Source organism: Tauraco erythrolophus, chromosome 2 (assembly GCF_009769465.1).
Source record: "Tauraco erythrolophus isolate bTauEry1 chromosome 2, bTauEry1.pri, whole genome shotgun sequence".
Taxonomy (NCBI): Eukaryota; Metazoa; Chordata; class Aves; order Musophagiformes; family Musophagidae; genus Tauraco; species Tauraco erythrolophus.
The window spans coordinates 120198909-120217761 of NC_141466.1; the positions used below are offsets into that span (position 1 = coordinate 120198909).

General features: G+C 40.4%; 1 protein-coding gene across 7 annotated transcripts in view; it reads left to right on the forward strand.

The window, feature by feature from the left end:
* The window catches only part of MAP4K3 (mitogen-activated protein kinase kinase kinase kinase 3), a 103448-nt gene that overhangs the window by 82931 nt on the left and 1664 nt on the right, over positions 1-18853 (forward strand). For 4 of the 7 annotated variants that reach the window (XM_086631822.1, XM_086631824.1, XM_086631826.1 and 1 more), the window contains 9 exons: positions 1325-1385; positions 1472-1589; positions 5342-5400; positions 7963-8066; positions 8859-9030; positions 11541-11609; positions 11722-11814; positions 14076-14146; positions 16571-16626. In XM_086631822.1, coding sequence (XP_086487948.1) covers positions 1325-1385; positions 1472-1589; positions 5342-5400; positions 7963-8066; positions 8859-9030; positions 11541-11609; positions 11722-11814; positions 14076-14146; positions 16571-16626 — 803 coding nt within the window. Of the gene's footprint in view, positions 1-1324; positions 1386-1471; positions 1590-5341; positions 5401-7962; positions 8067-8858; positions 9037-11540; positions 11610-11721; positions 11815-14075; positions 14147-15593; positions 15723-16570; positions 16627-18853 lie in introns of those variants that run through there. The other 3 variants (XM_086631823.1, XM_086631825.1, XM_086631827.1) reach the window with 3 other exon arrangements.

An 18853-nucleotide genomic window follows, 5' to 3' on the forward strand; every position in this document is an offset into this window, starting at 1 on the left:
GAAGTGCACTCTCTGCGCTAACCATTTATTACTTCGGTATTTAGGATAACAGGCAACAGGGCTTCAGTAGCATTTTTAGGTTCTGTTTTTCACATCATTGTTTACTCTGTAGATCTCGTACAATTCAGTGTAAAAGGAGAAGTAGTATGCTTGGTTATTTTTCACTACATTCCACTTCACTTACGAACAAAGCAGAAATAGTATACATTTCCAGGAGTTAGAACAGATTCAAGATGAGTCTCTTGCTCTTTGGCAGAAAAATATTTCAAATAATTTACGCATCTCTTCAAATCTTTATAATAAACCAGCAGTGAAGTGAGGGGTGGGTTTTTTTTTGGTTTTTGGTGGTTTGGTTTGTTGTTGGGGTTTTTTTGAGGGGGGTGGTGTGATTTACTTGTTTGCAGTGGAGTTTTGTTTTGGTTTTTTTAAGAGTAAAAGAAACATTCTTTTGAGTGGTCTGTCTAGCCCAATAGTCTATTTTCTAAAATGGAAGTACCCAAGAGCTTGACCACTGTCTGCTGTCCATTCTGTTCAGAGTCTCCTACAGTCATTGAATGGAGGATGTTGGAGGATCCCTGCCTCTTTGCTTTTTGTGTCCATTTATAGACCTGTTGGACATGAGTATGTCTAATCTGTTGTTTATACCTCCATGACCTCTGTTGGCAACAAGCTACAAAAGTTATGTGAGAGGGGAAAAAAGTACCTCTTTCTTTTAAAATATGTCTTCCTTTTTTTTTTTTTTAAGGATATGTTGGTTTCAGTCCCATCTTTCTAGTAATTGTGGGATTTGACAAATAACAATTCTGCCTTGACTATTTGTAGCGTTACTTGATCACTTAAGTGAAATGTGTAATGAGATGCAGTGCCAGTTTTGTTTCAAGAGATTTGAACTGTCACAGGCTTTAGAATGGCTGTGGCTCGTAGACCATGCTTTGTTTACTGAAGGTTATGTTGTTAAGCTCTTCTTTGAAGGAGAAAGTTTGGTGGTTTTTAAAATTTTTGAAAAAGGATGGATTGATCTTCATAATGACGTCTTGTGGGCTAATTACAGTATACTTGAAGACATGCATATAAAACGTGCTAATTGTCTAAATGTTAATGTGTATGTTAAATATAGTGTATGTACCTAAGATTTACTCTGAATTAACTGTGGAATCCAGGTAAACATTACTTGGCTTAAGCTAATTTCTGCTACAAAAAGCAAGTCAATAGTAGTTTTGTCCTGTTGTCTACGCATATAGTAATTGATCAGCGTAATGTGCTCACATTTTGTGTATATCAAATTGAATGCTTTTCTTTCTTTGTTTTTCCTTCCCTTTATCAGCTATTTCCTCGAAGATGTACGTGGTTATATGTCATGAACAATTGCTTGTTATCAATATCTGGTAAGTTACTGTGCTATCTTTGAGTGGTAGTGCTGGTAAACATCTGATTTCGTATTTGAAGAGTAGTTTTGTTTTCTCACTTCCAGGTAAAGCTTCTCAGCTTTATTCCCATAATCTACCAGGACTCTTTGATTATGCAAGGCAAATGCAAAAGTTACCCGTTGCTATTCCAGCACATAAACTCCCTGACCGAATACTTCCCAGGTAAATACATGTCATGAACTATATCAGAATATCTTAATTCTGGGATCTTAGAATATGCTTGTCAAAGTCTCGTAATACCAAATAATGTGGAACTCTGTTCACAGATTGCCATGAATAACTCATATAGGCATTAATCAGATGGTAGACCCCTAAATTTACACAAATCAAGATGTGAAAATATTCTTATTAGAGAGATGGGTTTTGGTACATCTTACCTTCTTGTCATGAAGCCTCTTGTTTCTGGACATAGCTCTTTTCAGGTATAGTCTAGTATGGTAAATCCTGGGTGTACTTGATGCTAAACAAAATCTAGGGTCTGTATTGTACCGGTGGTATTTCAGGCAAGTAGAAATAGTGATCTTACATTAGTTACTATGAGACTACCTTTCTAGTCTATTAAAAAAAAAAAAAAGTGGGGAATGTGTAATCTCTTACTGCAGAGGGAATGGGCTCATGCATTATTTTAAAAGCTGGGAAGAGTAGAACTGGAGTACAGATTTGATGCTCATCATTGGCTAGTCGTTTTTCACAGGCTGGTGTAGAAGGTACTTTTGTCCCAGATACCTACAGCATGTTGTGCATGCAGCCCCTCCAACTTTATTTACCAACAAGTACATACAAAGTCCCAGAGACTGAGTACAGTGCTGGCTGCAAAACAAGCCTGAGGAGCCCATTCAAATCCAAGAGGAGGAGGTAGTAACACTAATCTAGTTTGCAGAGAAACCTTTGATTCTTAAAGTGCATTGTGAATCACTGGTTCTTCTCATATAATAGGCTTTCTGCTAGGAAATTGTGTTACAGAAGACCTGCTACCTTTGTTTGTATTAACAGCCTATTAACATTTAATTCTTGGATTCAGGAAAGGCTTCTTGTTAGTCATCTGCAAACATAATGGTGCACTTGTCTGAAAATTGCGTTCTTCCTAGAGGTTAAATTCTGATTACCAAAGAGATAATTTGTGCTTTGAATTGTTGTCTTCTGTGTGCCTGCCCTGCTGTTTTGCTCATCTCTCTTCCAAACTAACTTTGGCTGAGTGACTTTGGCTTGAGGACTGTATCAGCAGTGAACTAATAACCATGATTATCATAAGGATCACATGAAGAAAACTTTCAGACTACATTCAGCCTGGAGTGACACTTTACCTAAGTTGCAGAAGGCTCAGAAAATTTCTTGTCCAGTCATGTCACATCCCAAGAAAAATGCAGTACAACCTGAATGTGTGAGTGTCAAGCCAGTCATTCAAAGGCAGGAGAGATTCACTGGATAAGATGATGATCAGTGCTACCTGAAAAATGCAGATATGTTAAAAGCAAAGTTTTCAGTAGAGAAAATGCAAAGCAAAAGAGAATTCAAAGTAATTTGTGAGTTTCGTATATTCATCTGCAAAATGGTCTAAACTCAATTTATGATACTTGGTAGGTAAACATTCAGTAGCAGAGAATGTTTCTGTGATAAATCTCCTTTCCAGCTTCTTTCCCTTGAGTGTCATTGAGCAGTTGCTTTCAAACCTTCCGTGACTTCTTCCAACCAAAATTTGTGGTCGGTACTTAGTTTTCATGCTGCTCGATCCTGCTGCATTATCAGTCACTTCTGGACAGCTTCTTTTGAAATGCTGTGCAAGTATTTTCCTAAGTCATAGCTTTGACTGCAGCATCTACCTATCATTCCACTTACGCCCATCTTTTCTACAGCATCATGTTAGTTATTTTTACTGTCAGGCCTACTGTGGCCAACCTCCATACTGTCTGTCGTCTTCTAGTCTGTATAGAAACACAAATTCCCACTACCCGCAAATAACACCTTCCCTGGCTTATCCAATAAATTTTCAAGTAATTGTTTTCATGATTTCTCAGGGAGTGTCCCCTGCACATGAGAAAAGATCTTGCAAAGCTGCCTTCCAGTCCTCCTTCAGACCTCCTCTAGAAATGCATGCTGTGCTGCCTATGAAATGTTTTGCAAAATTTAATCTGTTAGTTTGCAAGGACTGTGGCCCAGCAAGCTATCCTATCATTTCCTGCACTCCTTGGGTCCTTGGACAAGACATGTCTTGTCTTCAAACTGTGATGTTCTTGGGACAAGAGTGGACTTTGTATAGAATCCAGCACACGATGCAGTAAGTTAAAGTTACAAAGAATGATCATGGGAGTACCAGTAGACTATCCAGGCATATGTATAAATGTATATAATTAAATAGCAAGAGATAGTGGTAAATGATGCTTGAAGGTACTGAGGTACCTATTCCTTTCCATTCCTGACTTTAACTGCATTCATAATGCTGCATAACTGAGCAGTATCTTAGTGCTAACAAAGGGATCACCATGTATGTTCTAGGCATATCATTTTGAGAAGAAATATACAAATAAATATATTTTTATTTTTCCCAACAACAACTATCTTACCTTGAGTGCTGTTAATGAGCACATACAGGTTAATTGGGTGATCAGGCCCAGTCAACATGGGTTTATGAAAGGCAGGTCTTGCCAATCAAACCTGATCACCTTCTATGATGGGGTGACCCGCCTGGTTGACGAGGGAAGGGCTGTGGATGTAGTTTTCCTTGACCTCAGTAAAGCCTTTGATAGAGTTTCTCATAGTGTTCTGGTTGAGAAACTGGTAACTGCTGGCCTGGATAGGCACACCCTCCTTTGGGTTAAAAACTGGCTGGATGGCCGGGCCCAAAGAGTGGTGGTAAATGGGGCTAAATCCGGCTGGAGGCCGGTCACCAGTGGGGTTCCCCAGGGCTCAGTGCTGGGTCCAGTTCTGTTTAACATCTTTATCAATGACCTGGATGAGGGGATTGAATGTACCCTCAGTAAATTTGCAGACGACACCAAGCTGGGAGGCTGTGTCGATCTGCTCGAGGGTAGGGAGGCCCTTCAGAGGGATTTGAACAGACTGGATCGTTGGGCTGAGGCCAATGGCATGAGCTTTAATAAGGCCAAGTGCAGAGTCCTTCACTTGGGGTGTAAAAACCCCAAGCATCGCTATAGGCTCGGGGAAGAGTGGCTGGAGAGCTGCCTGGCAGAGAAGGACCTAGGGGTGTTGGTTGACTGCTGGCTTGATATGAGCCAGCAGTGTGCCCAGGTGGCCAAAAAGGCCAATGGGATACTGGCGTGTATCAAGAATAGTGTGACCAGCAGGAATAGGGAAGTGATCCTGCCCCTGTACTCGGCACTGGTGAGGCCGCACCTGGAATATTGTGTCCAGTTTTGGGCCCCTCGCTTTAAGAGAGATATTGAGCTCCTGGAGCGAGTCCAAAGAAGGGCGACTAAACTGGTCAAGGGGCTGGAAAATAAAACTTATGGGGAGCGGCTGAGGGAGTTGGGGCTGTTTAGCCTGGAGAAGAGGAGGCTGAGGGGAGACCTGATTACAGCCTACAAATAGTTGAGAAGGGATGGTGGAGAGGTGGGGGAAGGGCTCTTTACATTAGTGATGGGTGATAGGACAAGAGGAAATGGGTATAAGCTTAGTCAGGGGAGGTTCAGGTTGGATGTTAGAAAGTATTTCTTCTCTGAAAGGGTTGTCAGCCACTGGAATAGGCTGCCCAGGGAGGTGGTTGAGTCCCCATCCCTGGATGTGTTTAAGAAAAGGGTGGATGAACTACTTAAGGATATGGTTTAATGGAGGATTAGGGACAGTTGGACTGAATGATCTCTAAGGTCTTTTCCAACCTAGAAATCTATGAACTCTCTAAAAAGCAAATTCATTCAGTTGTTTTAATTGATTAATAATTCTGTATTTGTATCTTGTAGGAAGTTTGCAGTGTCTACAAAAATTCCTGACACTAAATGGTGTCAGAAGTGTTGTGTTGGTAAGTAAAGATCTGCAGAATAAATGCCAAGAAGCAGTACAAATGGTGGCAGTATTAAGATTAGTGAGTCAGGTTTAGGAGGTAAAGAGAGAAGAGACTTTTGTCATTATTGTGAAACTATGCATTTGCAGACAGTGAGCTCATTCAGGCTAGTCTTTGCGTTTCAGCAGTGAAAACTTTTTTCCATTTTGCTCTTTATATTTAAAGAAAATTCTCAAGAAACACAGAGAAGCAGAATGTGTGTCAGATTTAAACCAGCCCTCAGGAAGAACCCAATCTCCAAGGATGGAGTGATTTAAAGTTACCCATCAGTCTTGAGGTGCCTGACTTCCTAGCACAAGTTCCAGTTATCAATATTGGATGATAAAAAGCAAGGAGTATTTTCAATTGTTTGAGGACAGTGTTGTCTCTGAAGCCTATAAGTGTGTTCAAAGTGCCAGTTACTGAAGTGTCAAAGCTGCACTGTCTTAAGACATTTTAAAAGAGGAATGAGGGCAGATAGATTAAAAAAACAAAAACAAACCACTACAAAAACCCAACAACAAACCAAAACCAACAAACAAAACAAAACCAGGAAAGGTAGCTATGGATGATCGCTTGGAGTTGAGCTTTTGTCCCTGAAAATGTTTCACCTGGTATTCCATGAGTAAATGTTTGCTGTGAGGAGTTGTACTATACAAGAGATTTTCACAGACTCAGTGGTAAGCGAACATATGTCGTTTATCCTGAGAAAAATCTCCCCAATATTGCTAAAACATTTGATGTTTGTTATCACTTCTTTGTCCAGCTCACCTGTTAAAATGTGACTTTTTCTAGGATGCAAATCCTTTGGAGTGTGGTAGGATGTTAACGATATGTACTGTGTATGGCCAGGCCTTGCCCTAGTTAAGGCATCTAGTCAAGCTGTGAATGTTAATGGATGCTGAAGGGAACATACGAAGGGGTGGAGAGGCAGGGATGAGAGTAGGTAGGAATGCTGGCTTTCTGACATGAAAATTCATATGGAAGTACGTATGTTTTCAGGTCTTTGTTTATGAAATGAGAAACGTTGTGGTGTGCACCTCTGTATTCTTGTGGTTTCTGTACTAACAGGGACACAATTTACCAAGAATGACGTGGGACTTGCCATTACGAGGGGTAATCTGCTGTCCTGGCATTCAGAGACAGCTTAGCATACTAAGCCTGGAGTCCTTGCATGATAGGCCTAGGTGGTAATTTGTGATGGCAACAAGGGCAGCTGCAAAAGGCAAGTCCAAGGGGAGAAATGATAGATTCCCCTCTCCTGACCTACTTATTACAAGCAGCCTGAGCCTCCTTTCCTGTTAGCAGCGTAAGTATCCCTTTGGCCTGAGGGAAGCAGCAGTGCCACGGGAGGCAGAAAAAGACGAGAACTTCTGGTCTTGTTTCTCCACCTTACTTACAGGTGTTGGTAATTGCATGTTTTGTTGTTTCTGCTGCTGAGTTCAGCCTTACTAAAGGTGATGCCAAGCATCATTCACTGCAGTTTGCAGTCGCTTTGACTGACATTGAGAACTTGGATTAATGAAATTCAGCTTTGATGTTTAAAGTGCCAAGGGATTTCTAGTGGATTTCCTTGGCAGTAAGGTAGCATGAGTGTGTTTCATTTATGTAGATAGTACTGGATTGTAGAAGATCGTTATTGGAACTGTATTGTTAATTCCCTGATGGCCCTTGGTCACTTTACTGCACTTTAAAAATCTGGTCTTTAGATGTAATTGTACAAACACTTGTTTGTTTTAATGGATATGCTGGCAGTGCTTCAGGAGTGAAATTTTTGTCAATACTGTAGAATTAAAGTTATGAAACTTCAGAACAGTGCCCAATTTTGCAACTTTGTTTTTCTCTTCCAATTTTTAATTGAGTTCCGACAAACAATAGAAGAGCAGTTGAGTGGAAATAGATGATGTCACTTAAAAAAAACAATGAATTTTCTGCTGATCTAGAAGCATTCAACAGAAATATAGAGCTCCTGGATTTCAGGCTGACTGTGACAGTGCTTGGAAGGCAGCTGAGCAGTTCTCAAGTGACAGTGATTGTTTAGTGCCTGCTGGCTAACTGTCTGTGTGTCATAGAAAAAGCCATTCTTTAACAGCTTCTCGTGATGATTTGGAGATAGCTTAGGCAGCCAACATGGGAGAGCAAGATCCTTCAAATGTGTATGCAGTCAACGATTTTTTTTTAGTAAATCCCACCTACCAGTCTAAAAAAAACCAACAATAAACTTTATTTTGAGTTCAAGAGGGGAAACATACACCAGCACTCTTGAGAGTCATGTTTATTATGGCTTATTTGGCACCAGCTAGTAGCTGTTCTTGCCTGGTGGAAGGGTAGCCCCTGCTCCACCATGCTTGCCATCACCATTTTCGTGGCATGGATGTTGACTTTTCAGCAGCTTCCTTATATAAAGGAATGGGGGGTGGGGGGTGGGGGGGGTGTGTGTTGTATTTTCCAAAAGTGTATGGACTGTTATTTAGTTGGAAATTGTTTATAATTTGTATTTGCTTAGTGCACTAATGTACTCTATATCTCCTTTTTTGGCAGTAAGGAATCCCTACACAGGCCACAAGTACCTTTGTGGAGCACTACAGTCTAGCATTGTTTTGTTAGAATGGGTTGAACCAATGCAAAAATTTATGTTAATCAAGGTAATATTAAGATAAGGTGAAATACTTCTGTGCTCAGTTCTACTTGTCTTGTAATGACTCGTTTAGAATAAATCTTAGCCATTTCTTGAGTTATTAGACTTTTCTCTGTTCTCTTGGTTTCTGTTAAATTACATTGAAAATAGCTATTTAAATATGTAATATGTATTAACTGACTTAGAATACTTGTAGGAATGTTCTTGGTTTTGTGGTGCCCTTCACTTAAAGAGCAAAGCCCTTCTCTCCGTGAACATTGCCTTTTAGTTGCACAGTAAAAAAACTTCTGACAGACTGAGACATGGCAGTGTTAACAAGGGTTAACAGTGGGCTTGCTCCCATACCAGAGAAAAAGGGCCACTTATTCTGTGCTTTGTGACTGTGGAGGTGCCCAGAAACGTGTGTTATCTCCCCATCTGACACCATCTGAAGAGACAGAGCCAGGGTGGACTCATGTTTGTAGAAAGGTAGCTGCTATAACTCGATCAGTCTGGGAAACAAGGCTTAGTGACTCCATAGTCGGGGAGAGCAGTGATGCGTGTAGCACTCCTGTCATCTGTGGGCAGCTGCACAGGACACACATGCTGAAAGACATCCTATCTTGTTTTAGCTGTATCAGCGTGAAGGCTCTGTAAACTTCTTAATTCAGGCTTTTTGTATCTATCAATTAATGTTTTCTGAAGAAGTACACTTAAGGTTACAAAATGTATGGTATAAAAGTCTATGATACAGTTAGCTAATAGCAACTTAGACTAAACTCGTTTCCCTTCTAATATCTGTTTTTGTTTCCTAACCTAGCACATAGATTTTCCTGTACCTTGTCCACTGAGATTGTTTGAAATGCTGGTAGTCCCTGAGCAGGAATTCCCTTTAGTTTGTGTTGGTGTCAGCAGAGGAAGAGACTTCAATCAGGTGGTGAAGTTTGAGACCGTCAACCCAAATTCTACCTCTTCATGGTTTACAGAAACAGGTTTGTGTGCTGTTGTAATTGCATTCAGAAATGTTTCTTGCTTTTCTGTTATAGCTGAAGCACTAGAAAGGTTTCCTCTAAGGAAACTTATGGTTTAATCATCAAGGCTAATTGTAAGTTCTCCATTTAAAGGGGTATCTGGTTGTACCTGCTTGCACATGTACTCTTTTTTTTGATGTTTCTACCTGTTGAACTGATTGGATTTCTTGAGATTTTGAGTATAGCAGAGGATGGAGTCGTGGTTTCTTGCATTTCCATAAATAAGGCTGTACTTGACTGTTACCCACTGCACTGTTTTGTGCTCTACCCTGGCAGCATGCGTTTTGTTTCTTTAATAGATTTTAATAGAATTGCACTCTCAGCAGTTTCTTTCAGCATCACTGTAGGTGTGGTTTGGCTCTCCTGCAGTGTGGTTTAGGCTCTCCTAACCCGGTGTGGTTAGAAGAGGTGATATCAGCCTCTTGCTGAGAGAGAGCATATTTCTATTCTTCCAATGTTTACGGAAGGGTTTAGGACCACTGGTAGCAGGAAACTAAGTACCTGTCTGTCACTGGTCTGGGTGCTATAAGTGAGGAGCAACAGTGGAAATTCTCTTTAAGAAGGAAGTGTGCTAAGAATTACTTTTCTAGAGTTGCAAGGTTCCCCCCTAAACCTAGATTCAGTAGTGAGCTGACCCCAGTCATAGCTTGCAGGTTTAGAAGCAGTAAATAGCTTTGATATTGCCAGGCATAGAGCCCTTGTTGATACATGATGAATTTCTATGTAGCCCTGTGCTGGCATATATACATGTATAAGCCTGGCTGATTGTGTACTGTCAAATTCACTAAGAAGTAGTTTCCACTAGGAAGATGCCTGCTGACTTTCTCGCTGCTGAAAAGTACATCAGATTTTGACACAGTTTAAAGCATAGTTACAAAAAATGAAGTGATCAGTGGATGGCCCATTAATGCACTTAATGACTTCAGAGTTGGTGCATTTTATTTTCAAACTCATACGTCTGTGTAAGTGTGTGGCTTCAGTAGAGTCCATAAAAGTAGCACTCTGTAGAGAAATTCTTTGACCCACAATGTCCTGCTGTTACTTTTCTCTCAGTGTTATAGCATCAGTGTGTAAATACACAAGAAGAGTAATCCCTTCCCAGTTCCTCTTTTTTTTTAATGTGGAAAATTTAACATTGCATTGTGCCTTCCAAAAATACTTCTTTAGCTTCCTTGAATCATTTGTGTGTTCTTGTGTTGCATCAATGTTGTTATTTTCTCCTATTTGTTTGACTCTAATGTAAACCCTCATGTCGTATATGTTTATTTCTGTCCCCTGCTGGCAGGAGAGCCATAATGCAATGAAACAGATTTTTCAGTGCTTTTTAAACAGGGAAGTGTACACCATATGGTCACAAATAGCTTCCATCAAATAGCTTTTATCATGGTTTGACATTTGATGGGTTTTTTGTAAACATCTGATAAAAATATTTTTTAAAAAAATTAGCTGGCAGAGCGCTTCTCGCCTTGTCTTCCTTCTCTTGTTAGCTTCAACCAGTGCAATGTATATTTCCACATCGCATAATGTGGTTGTACAGATTTTTATCCTCCAGTGCTTCTGTTGCATGTTTTCATCGTGGCTATATCCATGGGACGATCTCAATGAGCACATTTCTGCCATCATCCTTGAGGAGTGTTGTGCTTCTCAATGGGACCATGGAATTTTTATTTTTTTTTATTGAACTGAAAGCTGCTTTTGTATTTTAGGTAACATGCTCTAATTTCTCATCTCTAACAGATTCAATGAGTTTCTCTTTTCTGTATGAAAAATGCTGGCAGTAATGCTGAATTAGTAAGAACTGTTTTTTGTGTAATTTTAATGTTAAACAAATGGACCAAAACTGCTCTTCGCATTTGAGTTGATGTGTCCACTAATCACTTGTGGGTCAGATCCACTATTTACTGTGATGGAGACTGCTGCAGCTGTAACCCAGAAGATAGGAAGGTAATCCTTCTTTTAAGAGTTTGGAGAAGAAATAATCCCCTATTTTTGCAATAGCTGGGGATAGAAAGTCTGAAAATAGCAGCAAGAATTAAGTACTAATATAAAAATCCCTAGCAAGATTTAGAAATAAGGACAGAAGAAAAATGGAGTGAAACAGCATTCAAGTTTAGTGTGGACAGTCTCATATGTCTGCCTTTTTTTGCAACAGCAATATTAAATGACACCAACAGAAAATAAAGGGAGAACAATGTACATGTGAGTTTGCTTTTGTGACATGGCTGAGAAAAGGCTGGATTAAGTCCATACTTTAATATTACAGCTTCAGTTTTCCTCTCACAGTCCACATGTTGGATAAGTGGACATGCCTCTCTAAGAGAAGATAAATGTCACTGGTAAGATAATTATTTTAAGTAGATAAAAACACATTAACCCATTAAATTGTCTGAATCGTTAGAACTTCCATCTCAGATTTCATGGTAATTTATGTTATAAGCTAACACTGTCATTTTTTTTCATTTTTTTTATAGACACTACAGAGACAAGTGTTGTGCATGTAACACAGTTGGAGAGAGATACCATTTTGGTGTGTTTGGATTGTAAGTTTTAGTATCAAGTAAATATATATATATATGCATGTACATGCATACTATCTGTCTTCAAATATATTGAAGATTAATTCTTGGTTGACATATCCTATTTATTGTCTAGGCTGCATAAAAATAGTGAATCTGCAAGGCAGGTTAAAATCCAGCCGCAAACTGTCATCGGAGCTCACGTTTGACTTTCAGATTGAATCAATAGGTAAGTTGGATTTCATTATTAATATTGAATATCTGGATAGACTAGAGAGCTGAGCAATCACCGACCATATGAAATTTAACAAGAGCAAGTGCTGGATTCGGCACATGGGACGAGGTAATCCTGGTTATACATATAAATTATGGGGACGAGAAGCTGGAGAGCAGTCCCACAGAAAGAGATCGGGGGGTATGAGTTGATGGCAAGTCAGCAGCGTGCCCTGGAAGCCAGAAGAGCCAGCCATGTCCTGGGGTGCATCAAGCACAGCATAGCTGGCTGGTCGAGGGAGGTGATTGTCCCAGTCTACACAGCTGTGGTGCAGCCCCACCTCACCTGTGTGCAGTTTTGGGCGACTGTCCACAGAGAAGGACATCAGACTATTAGAGTGTGTCCAGAGGAGGGTGACCAACATGGTGAAAGGCCTCAAGGGCAAGACTTGGGAGGAGTGGCTGAGGTCACTTGGTTTGTTCAGCTGGGAGAAGAGAAAGCTGAGGAGTGACTTCATCATACAACTTCAAGGTGGGCAGCAGAGAGGGAGGTTCCGATCTCCTCTCTCTGGTGACCAGCAATAGGACACAAGGAAGTGGTGTGAACCTGCATCAGGGGAAGTTCAGATTGGAACTTTAGCAAAAGGTTCTTCACTCAGAGACTGCTAGGTCACTGGAACAGGCTTCTCACATGAGTGGTCACAGCACCAAGCTTGTCAGAGTTCAAAGAGTGTCTGGACGATGCTCCTAGTCATATGGTTTAGTTTTAGGTAGTCCTGTGAAGAGCAGGGAGTTGGACTCGAAGATCCTTATGGGTCCCTTACAACTTAAGATATTCTGTGATTAACTTGTTTACTGTTACAGTACAGAATTAGAGATGCTAACTGACTAGTTTTTTGCATTTGAAACACTACCTCGTGAGTTTCACTTTGTGCGAGAAGGCTCAGTGAAAGGGTTCAGCAGGCTATGTGATGTGCTTCCCTAGGAAAAATTGGAACGGAGTAGTAGCCCTGGAGTCTTCCTTAATTAGGCTAAATGTCTTGGGAATCTAATGGAGACCTTCAGACTCTAAAGGAATACCTTAACACAACCTACATAAACTCTGTGAATCACTTCTGGCTAACTCATTCTGCATATGTGTTCATGCAGTCTGTTTTTTATAAAGCAGCTCAAAGACTAAATGACATGTCACATTTTGTGTAAATTTTGTTTGCTTGTGAAGAATCTAAATGAATTGGATTTGTGAAACAGAAAGACAGAATACAGTTTTTTTGACAATTCTCCAGTGGTTACGTACCTGGATTTCATCACATGCTTTTGAAAGAGACATGAGGAAAGATGTGGGCACAGATGGAGGGTAGCACCAGAAGAGGAGGAACAGTGGGAACAAAAATATGCAATGAGTTGGAGGGAATTTACTTCTGAGGAGACACTTTAAAGTTTCAGGCACTTCAAACATAATGTCCACAGAGAAGACAAAAAACCATTGTCGTGGAAAACATTACTTTTATGGCCTCTGTTAATTAAGAATGGGGGGAAGGAAGGAGTAGATGTACTTGAAGCTGCTCTCTGTGGGACCCCTGCACGTGCTGTAGTCCTCTGCTCATCATAAACAAGCTACCAGTGTCCTGTTCTGGCCTGATAATGTCTCCAAAGAGCTCTGCTAGAGGCAAGATGCTGGATGCAGGTGGGACAGATTCTTCCTGGGGACCTACATACTTGCCTTCTCTTTGAGGAAGGCCTTAGACCCATTTCCTTTTCCAGAGTTCAATTGCAGGTATCTGTCACCTGGTTTGTAACAGGGGGAAGGGCTGGGAAGTAGAGGGTTCTGTAAAGCTTCATGTTGCTGTTACAGAAGGACTATATTGGCCAATAATCGCTGGGAAAGTGAAAAATGTCAGTCACTGCAGTATCCCTGTAACTTTTCTGGTAAAATTCAGTATATATTTTCTGCTATTGTTAGGATGAGGAGAGGTTGCCTGTTCAAGGGAAAGGACATGTTTAGGACTAGACAGAAGGACAGTTATAGAACTTTTTCTGGTTGGGTGGGAATATTTTTAAACTCCATTCATTAAACAAACAAATAAATATATAAATGAAGCTACTTTTGAGGCAAGTTCAGTGATTCCTGTGAGACGTTTTGCAGTCTGTGTGGGTGGACGTGATACAGTAAAACATACATGCATAAATTTCAAAATTGCAGTCATTTGCTTTCGGCCTTAAAAGCACTAGTTGACACTGTGCCTCAAAACTGATTCCAGTGTTCTTTGTTACTAGTTTGTCTACAAGACAGTGTGTTAGCCTTCTGGAAACACGGCATGCAAGGAAGGAGTTTTAGATCAAATGAGGTGAGTACTGCATTTTGCTTCAAATTCTAGCTTCTAATATAAGCCAAGTAGAGGATAAATGCATAAAGCTGTGGTCTGAAAAAGAGTAAAATGTTTCAGTGACTTCTTAGGTTAGTCCTGGAGGTTGGAGTTTCATTCTAAGCATTTTCATAAGCTACAGACTAATAGCCCCTGTCAAGTCCAGCATACAAAGCAACAAGAGACTGGGCCATGATGCCGTAGAAAACACCCAAGGCTAATTCTTGGTCACACTAATCATCTTCACCTTAAATTGCTTTGAAGACCTGTGTCAGTCCCTCAGCCTTAGCTTTTGTTGCAGTGCCAAATGAGTTGCCTATTGTTTTTTAGTCTCTTCCATGTTCCCTTGGCTTATGAGTACTTTGAAGATTTTAGTGTCCAGCTTTCACGAGAAGTATTTTCCATTCTCAGAAGAAAAATGTCAGATTAACCTAAAGATGTTTTTCTAAAATTTCTGTGTAGTCCCTTTTTTAAGCCAGTTTGATGTGATTTTTAGACATTGTTAAACCCTTGTAAGTACCCTCCCAATTCCTTTTTTTCTCGCTGCAAACCTTGTGCATCTATGTGTTAGTGGAAATTCTGTGCTTTGTAGGATTTTAGTGAATCTTTTAATTTGTTTATTAAAGAATGTTTACAGACTTCATTTCTTTCATCAGTATCGCATTGGCTAAGAAATTGATGACTAGTTGTATTTTAAGGTACACATACAGTCACACCATGCCAAGCTTAGATATTCCACAGTTACACAACCACACTTACTTGCACAAAGCCACTGCTGACCTAATCTGTGCTGACAGTAAACCTGCTCTTTGCGGGAAGTCGGACCAAAGACTAGAGCCAGACTCCTTCTTATTTCCAAGTCTGCAAATGGTTCTTGTGGCATTTATGCATGTTCGATCCCCAGGAATAAATGTCCTTCTCCCAAGAACTCCTAATAATGAGCTGCAGCACCCTGCTGTTAGCACAGACTGTGAGAAGGAGATGATGCTGCTAGGCACTGCTTCAACTCCAGACTCCTGCTAGCAGCGTTCTGCAAGACTCAGTGGATTACCCCACCCACTGGCACTCAGTAGCTCTCATCTAGTTGTTAGAGAACATGCCCCAGAGTGCTGTAGTGTAAGTGGGTGCTTTATATTGTTTATGTAAAGCACAAGGAATGCTGTCTTCTTGCTTTGTTATTGTCAAGACAAAGCCAGGACCTAAATGAAGAACAGAAGGCAGAACTGAGCTGTTGTCAGAAAGCAAGCCACGCAAAACTTTTTCTCTGTAGAACATATCTAGGGTAAGCTCTCAGGCCTTTTTAAATTCCTTCTTTCTCCTGGCTGTTTTTAGTTTAGATTCCCTAATCTAGTATCAGTTGGTCTAATTGGGGAAGATTTGACCTGCTTGCAAAGTTATTTCCTTCCACAACCATGACCTCCTTCCACAGTGGTTTGATTGAGTGGGAAGAACGAACAAGGAACTGTGTGAATTCTGAGACGAGACACTCAGCATTTGGGCCAAGATTGTGCAGACTCAGCCCCACAACAAGCAGGAAGTAATTTTCTTAACAAAGTGGGGAACTTTGTTGTTACGAATTAAAATTCTCTTGCAAGTTCTCTGTGCCAGAAGTTAATTCACTAACTCAGCTAATGCTAATAGGATTTGGGAAGGAGAGAAGAATCTCTTTTTTCCTCAGGAATGTGAAATGTGGCTGTGTAGAGAAGGAGCCTTGTAAAGTGCTGCCCGTTCACGGTGTGACGTGATGTCTTTTGGAATGTGCAGTGGGCCTCAGTTGACTTTATTGATTAACATGATGTTTTCTGTGGTGCTTTGGTATTTGTGTGATCATAGAGATGTATCACGCAAGGGCAAATTCACCTGCAGGAAACAAAACTCTATTGCACTAGTCTGAAATTTAAGTGTCAAAATACTATGTTTTCTTTTCACAGCGGACACAAGTACCACAAATTAGATTATGTTTCTCTGTTAAGGTTTTCAGAATATGAACTTACTGCATCATTACTGTGATTCAGAATTTCAACAAAATGCATTTTATTTGTGATTTACCTGACACATTTTGGATATCTACTCTAGAGTGAGACAAATTGCATCCTGCAGCTACCTCCTGTTTCAGTCATGGCTGTAAAGAGAATTGCACCGGTAGCTTGGATGCTGTGCAGTGCTGAGCCCTGTTGTGCTTGCGTTTGCTACCAGAGGAATTCACATAATGTGGCAGGAATTACAGAAAAGTTGTAGATCTCATTTAAAAGTGACAGTTGCATTAAATTCTCTAGCTGATTTAAACCAGCAGTAGATTGATAACATCAGTCATAGTCAACTCTCTTCTCTAGGTTGTTTTTAAAAACAAAATAATAACACTTGTGCACTTAACCTGTAAATACTTGTCTTATTTTTATTGTCTAGATCACACAAGAAATTTCTGATAATACAAGGATATTCAGGCTTCTGGGATCTGACAGGTATGAAGAGAAGTGAACTTGGCATGCTGAAATAGAAGAATAATGTGTGTTCCTTCTACCTTGTAAAAGTTCTTTTTGCTTGTTTCTTGTGATTCCTTTTATAGCCATCATACTCATTCCTTTGTGTACATGTCTACCTTTCAGCCCTTCAAGTTTACTTCTCTTTCTTAAAAAAAAAAATAATAATTTTTCTAATAGTGTTTGTGGGCTTCCAGAAGTACTCGTCCATGCTAGCAAGCTCTTATTTGGCTGCAGTCACAGTCTCCAGGAGTGTCTTCCTTTTTGTGCTATAATTCTTTTGTTTAACTTGGAGAAATCTTTACTTTCAGATGCTTTGCTGCCATAGCTCATCAAAATCTACTTCTTGAGACAAATGCAAAAAATATCTGAAAATATAAATATCTCACTTTCACTCCCAGAAAGGAACTCTACCAGTTGTCTTCCCAACATGACAACTCAAGTCTTGTAAGAGAAGAGCTCTTGATAATTCCCAGCGTAGCTATTCTTAGGTGTCTGCTTTGCAGGACACTAACACTGTGTCTGTCTGACCCATCAGATGCCTACCAGCTTGCCGAGTTAGTAACTGCTATTGTAGGAGTGTCACCGACTTCCTCAACATTCTCTGCCCCACTGTCGAAATTTATACTTCTGTAACAGACACAAAAACAGCAGATGTTTTGTCTTCTGACGAGTGTGTGCTGATGTGATGTTTTCACCAGTAATGTATTCATGTGAAGTGCAAAGATAGGCTTTATTTTTTCTTTTGAGAATTACCTTAGTCTTACACCACTTGCAGTAAACTCACTCCCTTGTGGCATCTTAGAACTACCAAAAAAGCTTCACATCAACTTTCCTGATATTCTGCTTCTCCAAGCTTGATGCGCAGCCCTGTAATTGCCCATAACATCAACAGTAGTGAATGGTGCTGAGGCTTTATCAGCTAGCTACCAGCAATTTTTGCTGGCCGGGGTTGAGGATTCTGCCTTATGTGCAATGCCTGATAGCTTTTTGGTAATGGGTAGTTGTAAGTAATACTTATCTCTGACCTGAGGATTTTCCTCTCTCTGTTCCAATGAGGTGTGCATGGAGCTCAGCTTTATTATGTCGTTTCTCTTAGTTTTTGAGAGACAGCTCAGCTTAATTTAAAAATGAGTCTGACTTCACAATGGAGCATGACACTACAAATCATCGCTTTGGAAAAATAACACACTCTTCCCCAAATATGGTTCCCTCTATTTCTGGCTTGCACTAATAGTCTCTCAAGTCTGAAACAATGTTTAAAGACTTTGCATTGCAATAAATATTAATTCCAGTTTCTTCAGATGCCACTTTGCTTGCAGCTGTGTCATATTTTGTGTTTCAGCTGTGAAACCTTTTTCGTTTAACACTTGTCATTTCCTAGGCAGTTCATAGGAACTGGGGTTCTGAGAAGCCAAAAAAATGACATCAGTCTGATAAGAGCTTGTGTATTGCTTTCTTCTGGTGAGCAGGGAATGCTTCATGGCATGAGGTGTCATTCCCTTTGTGGACCAGATGGAGCAGAGAGTAGGTTTTCTGATGATAGTTTTGAAGCAAGCAGCCTCTCCTCAGGTGAATGCATAATAGGTGAATTTGAATTTCCCACAATCTACCTTCACTTCAGGGTGTTTGTGGAGGAGAATTCAATCATGAACGTTTTGGTCCATTTAGCAGTTTTTGCCCGATTAAAAAATCTCAAATAGTTTGTGAAACTGAATTGACTGCTAATGTCTCTCCTTTGAAGAGAAAAGTCTGATCTAGGACATCCTTTATGGTCTTTGCAGTTGTAGTGTAGGTCCAGTGTACCCAGTCTCCTGTCTCCAATGCTGGCCAAAGGTGGGTGGCAAGAAGAGAATAAAAGAGAAGATTCTGCATATAACAGTCCTTTCCTTGAGGACTCTCTCAGCCTGCAAGCTCTGAAAGTATTTTGGAGCTCAAGGAAGTTTCTGTGGGTTCAGGTTACATGGGTTCAGGGAAAGACTGGAAATGCTCACAGAAGTCAGCTTTCATCATCTGTCATGTCCAAGACTAATGACTTCCAGAACTAGAGCCTGATTAACAGGTTAGCTTTGCAAAGCTCCAGGGAAGCACAAGCCCAGGGAGTAGGGGAGTGAAGGACCCTCTTCAGAAGCCCCCACTGAAAGTACAAGAGGCAACAGGCATACATTGCACCAAGGGAAATTCCCCTGGATAAAAAAGGGGAAAACAC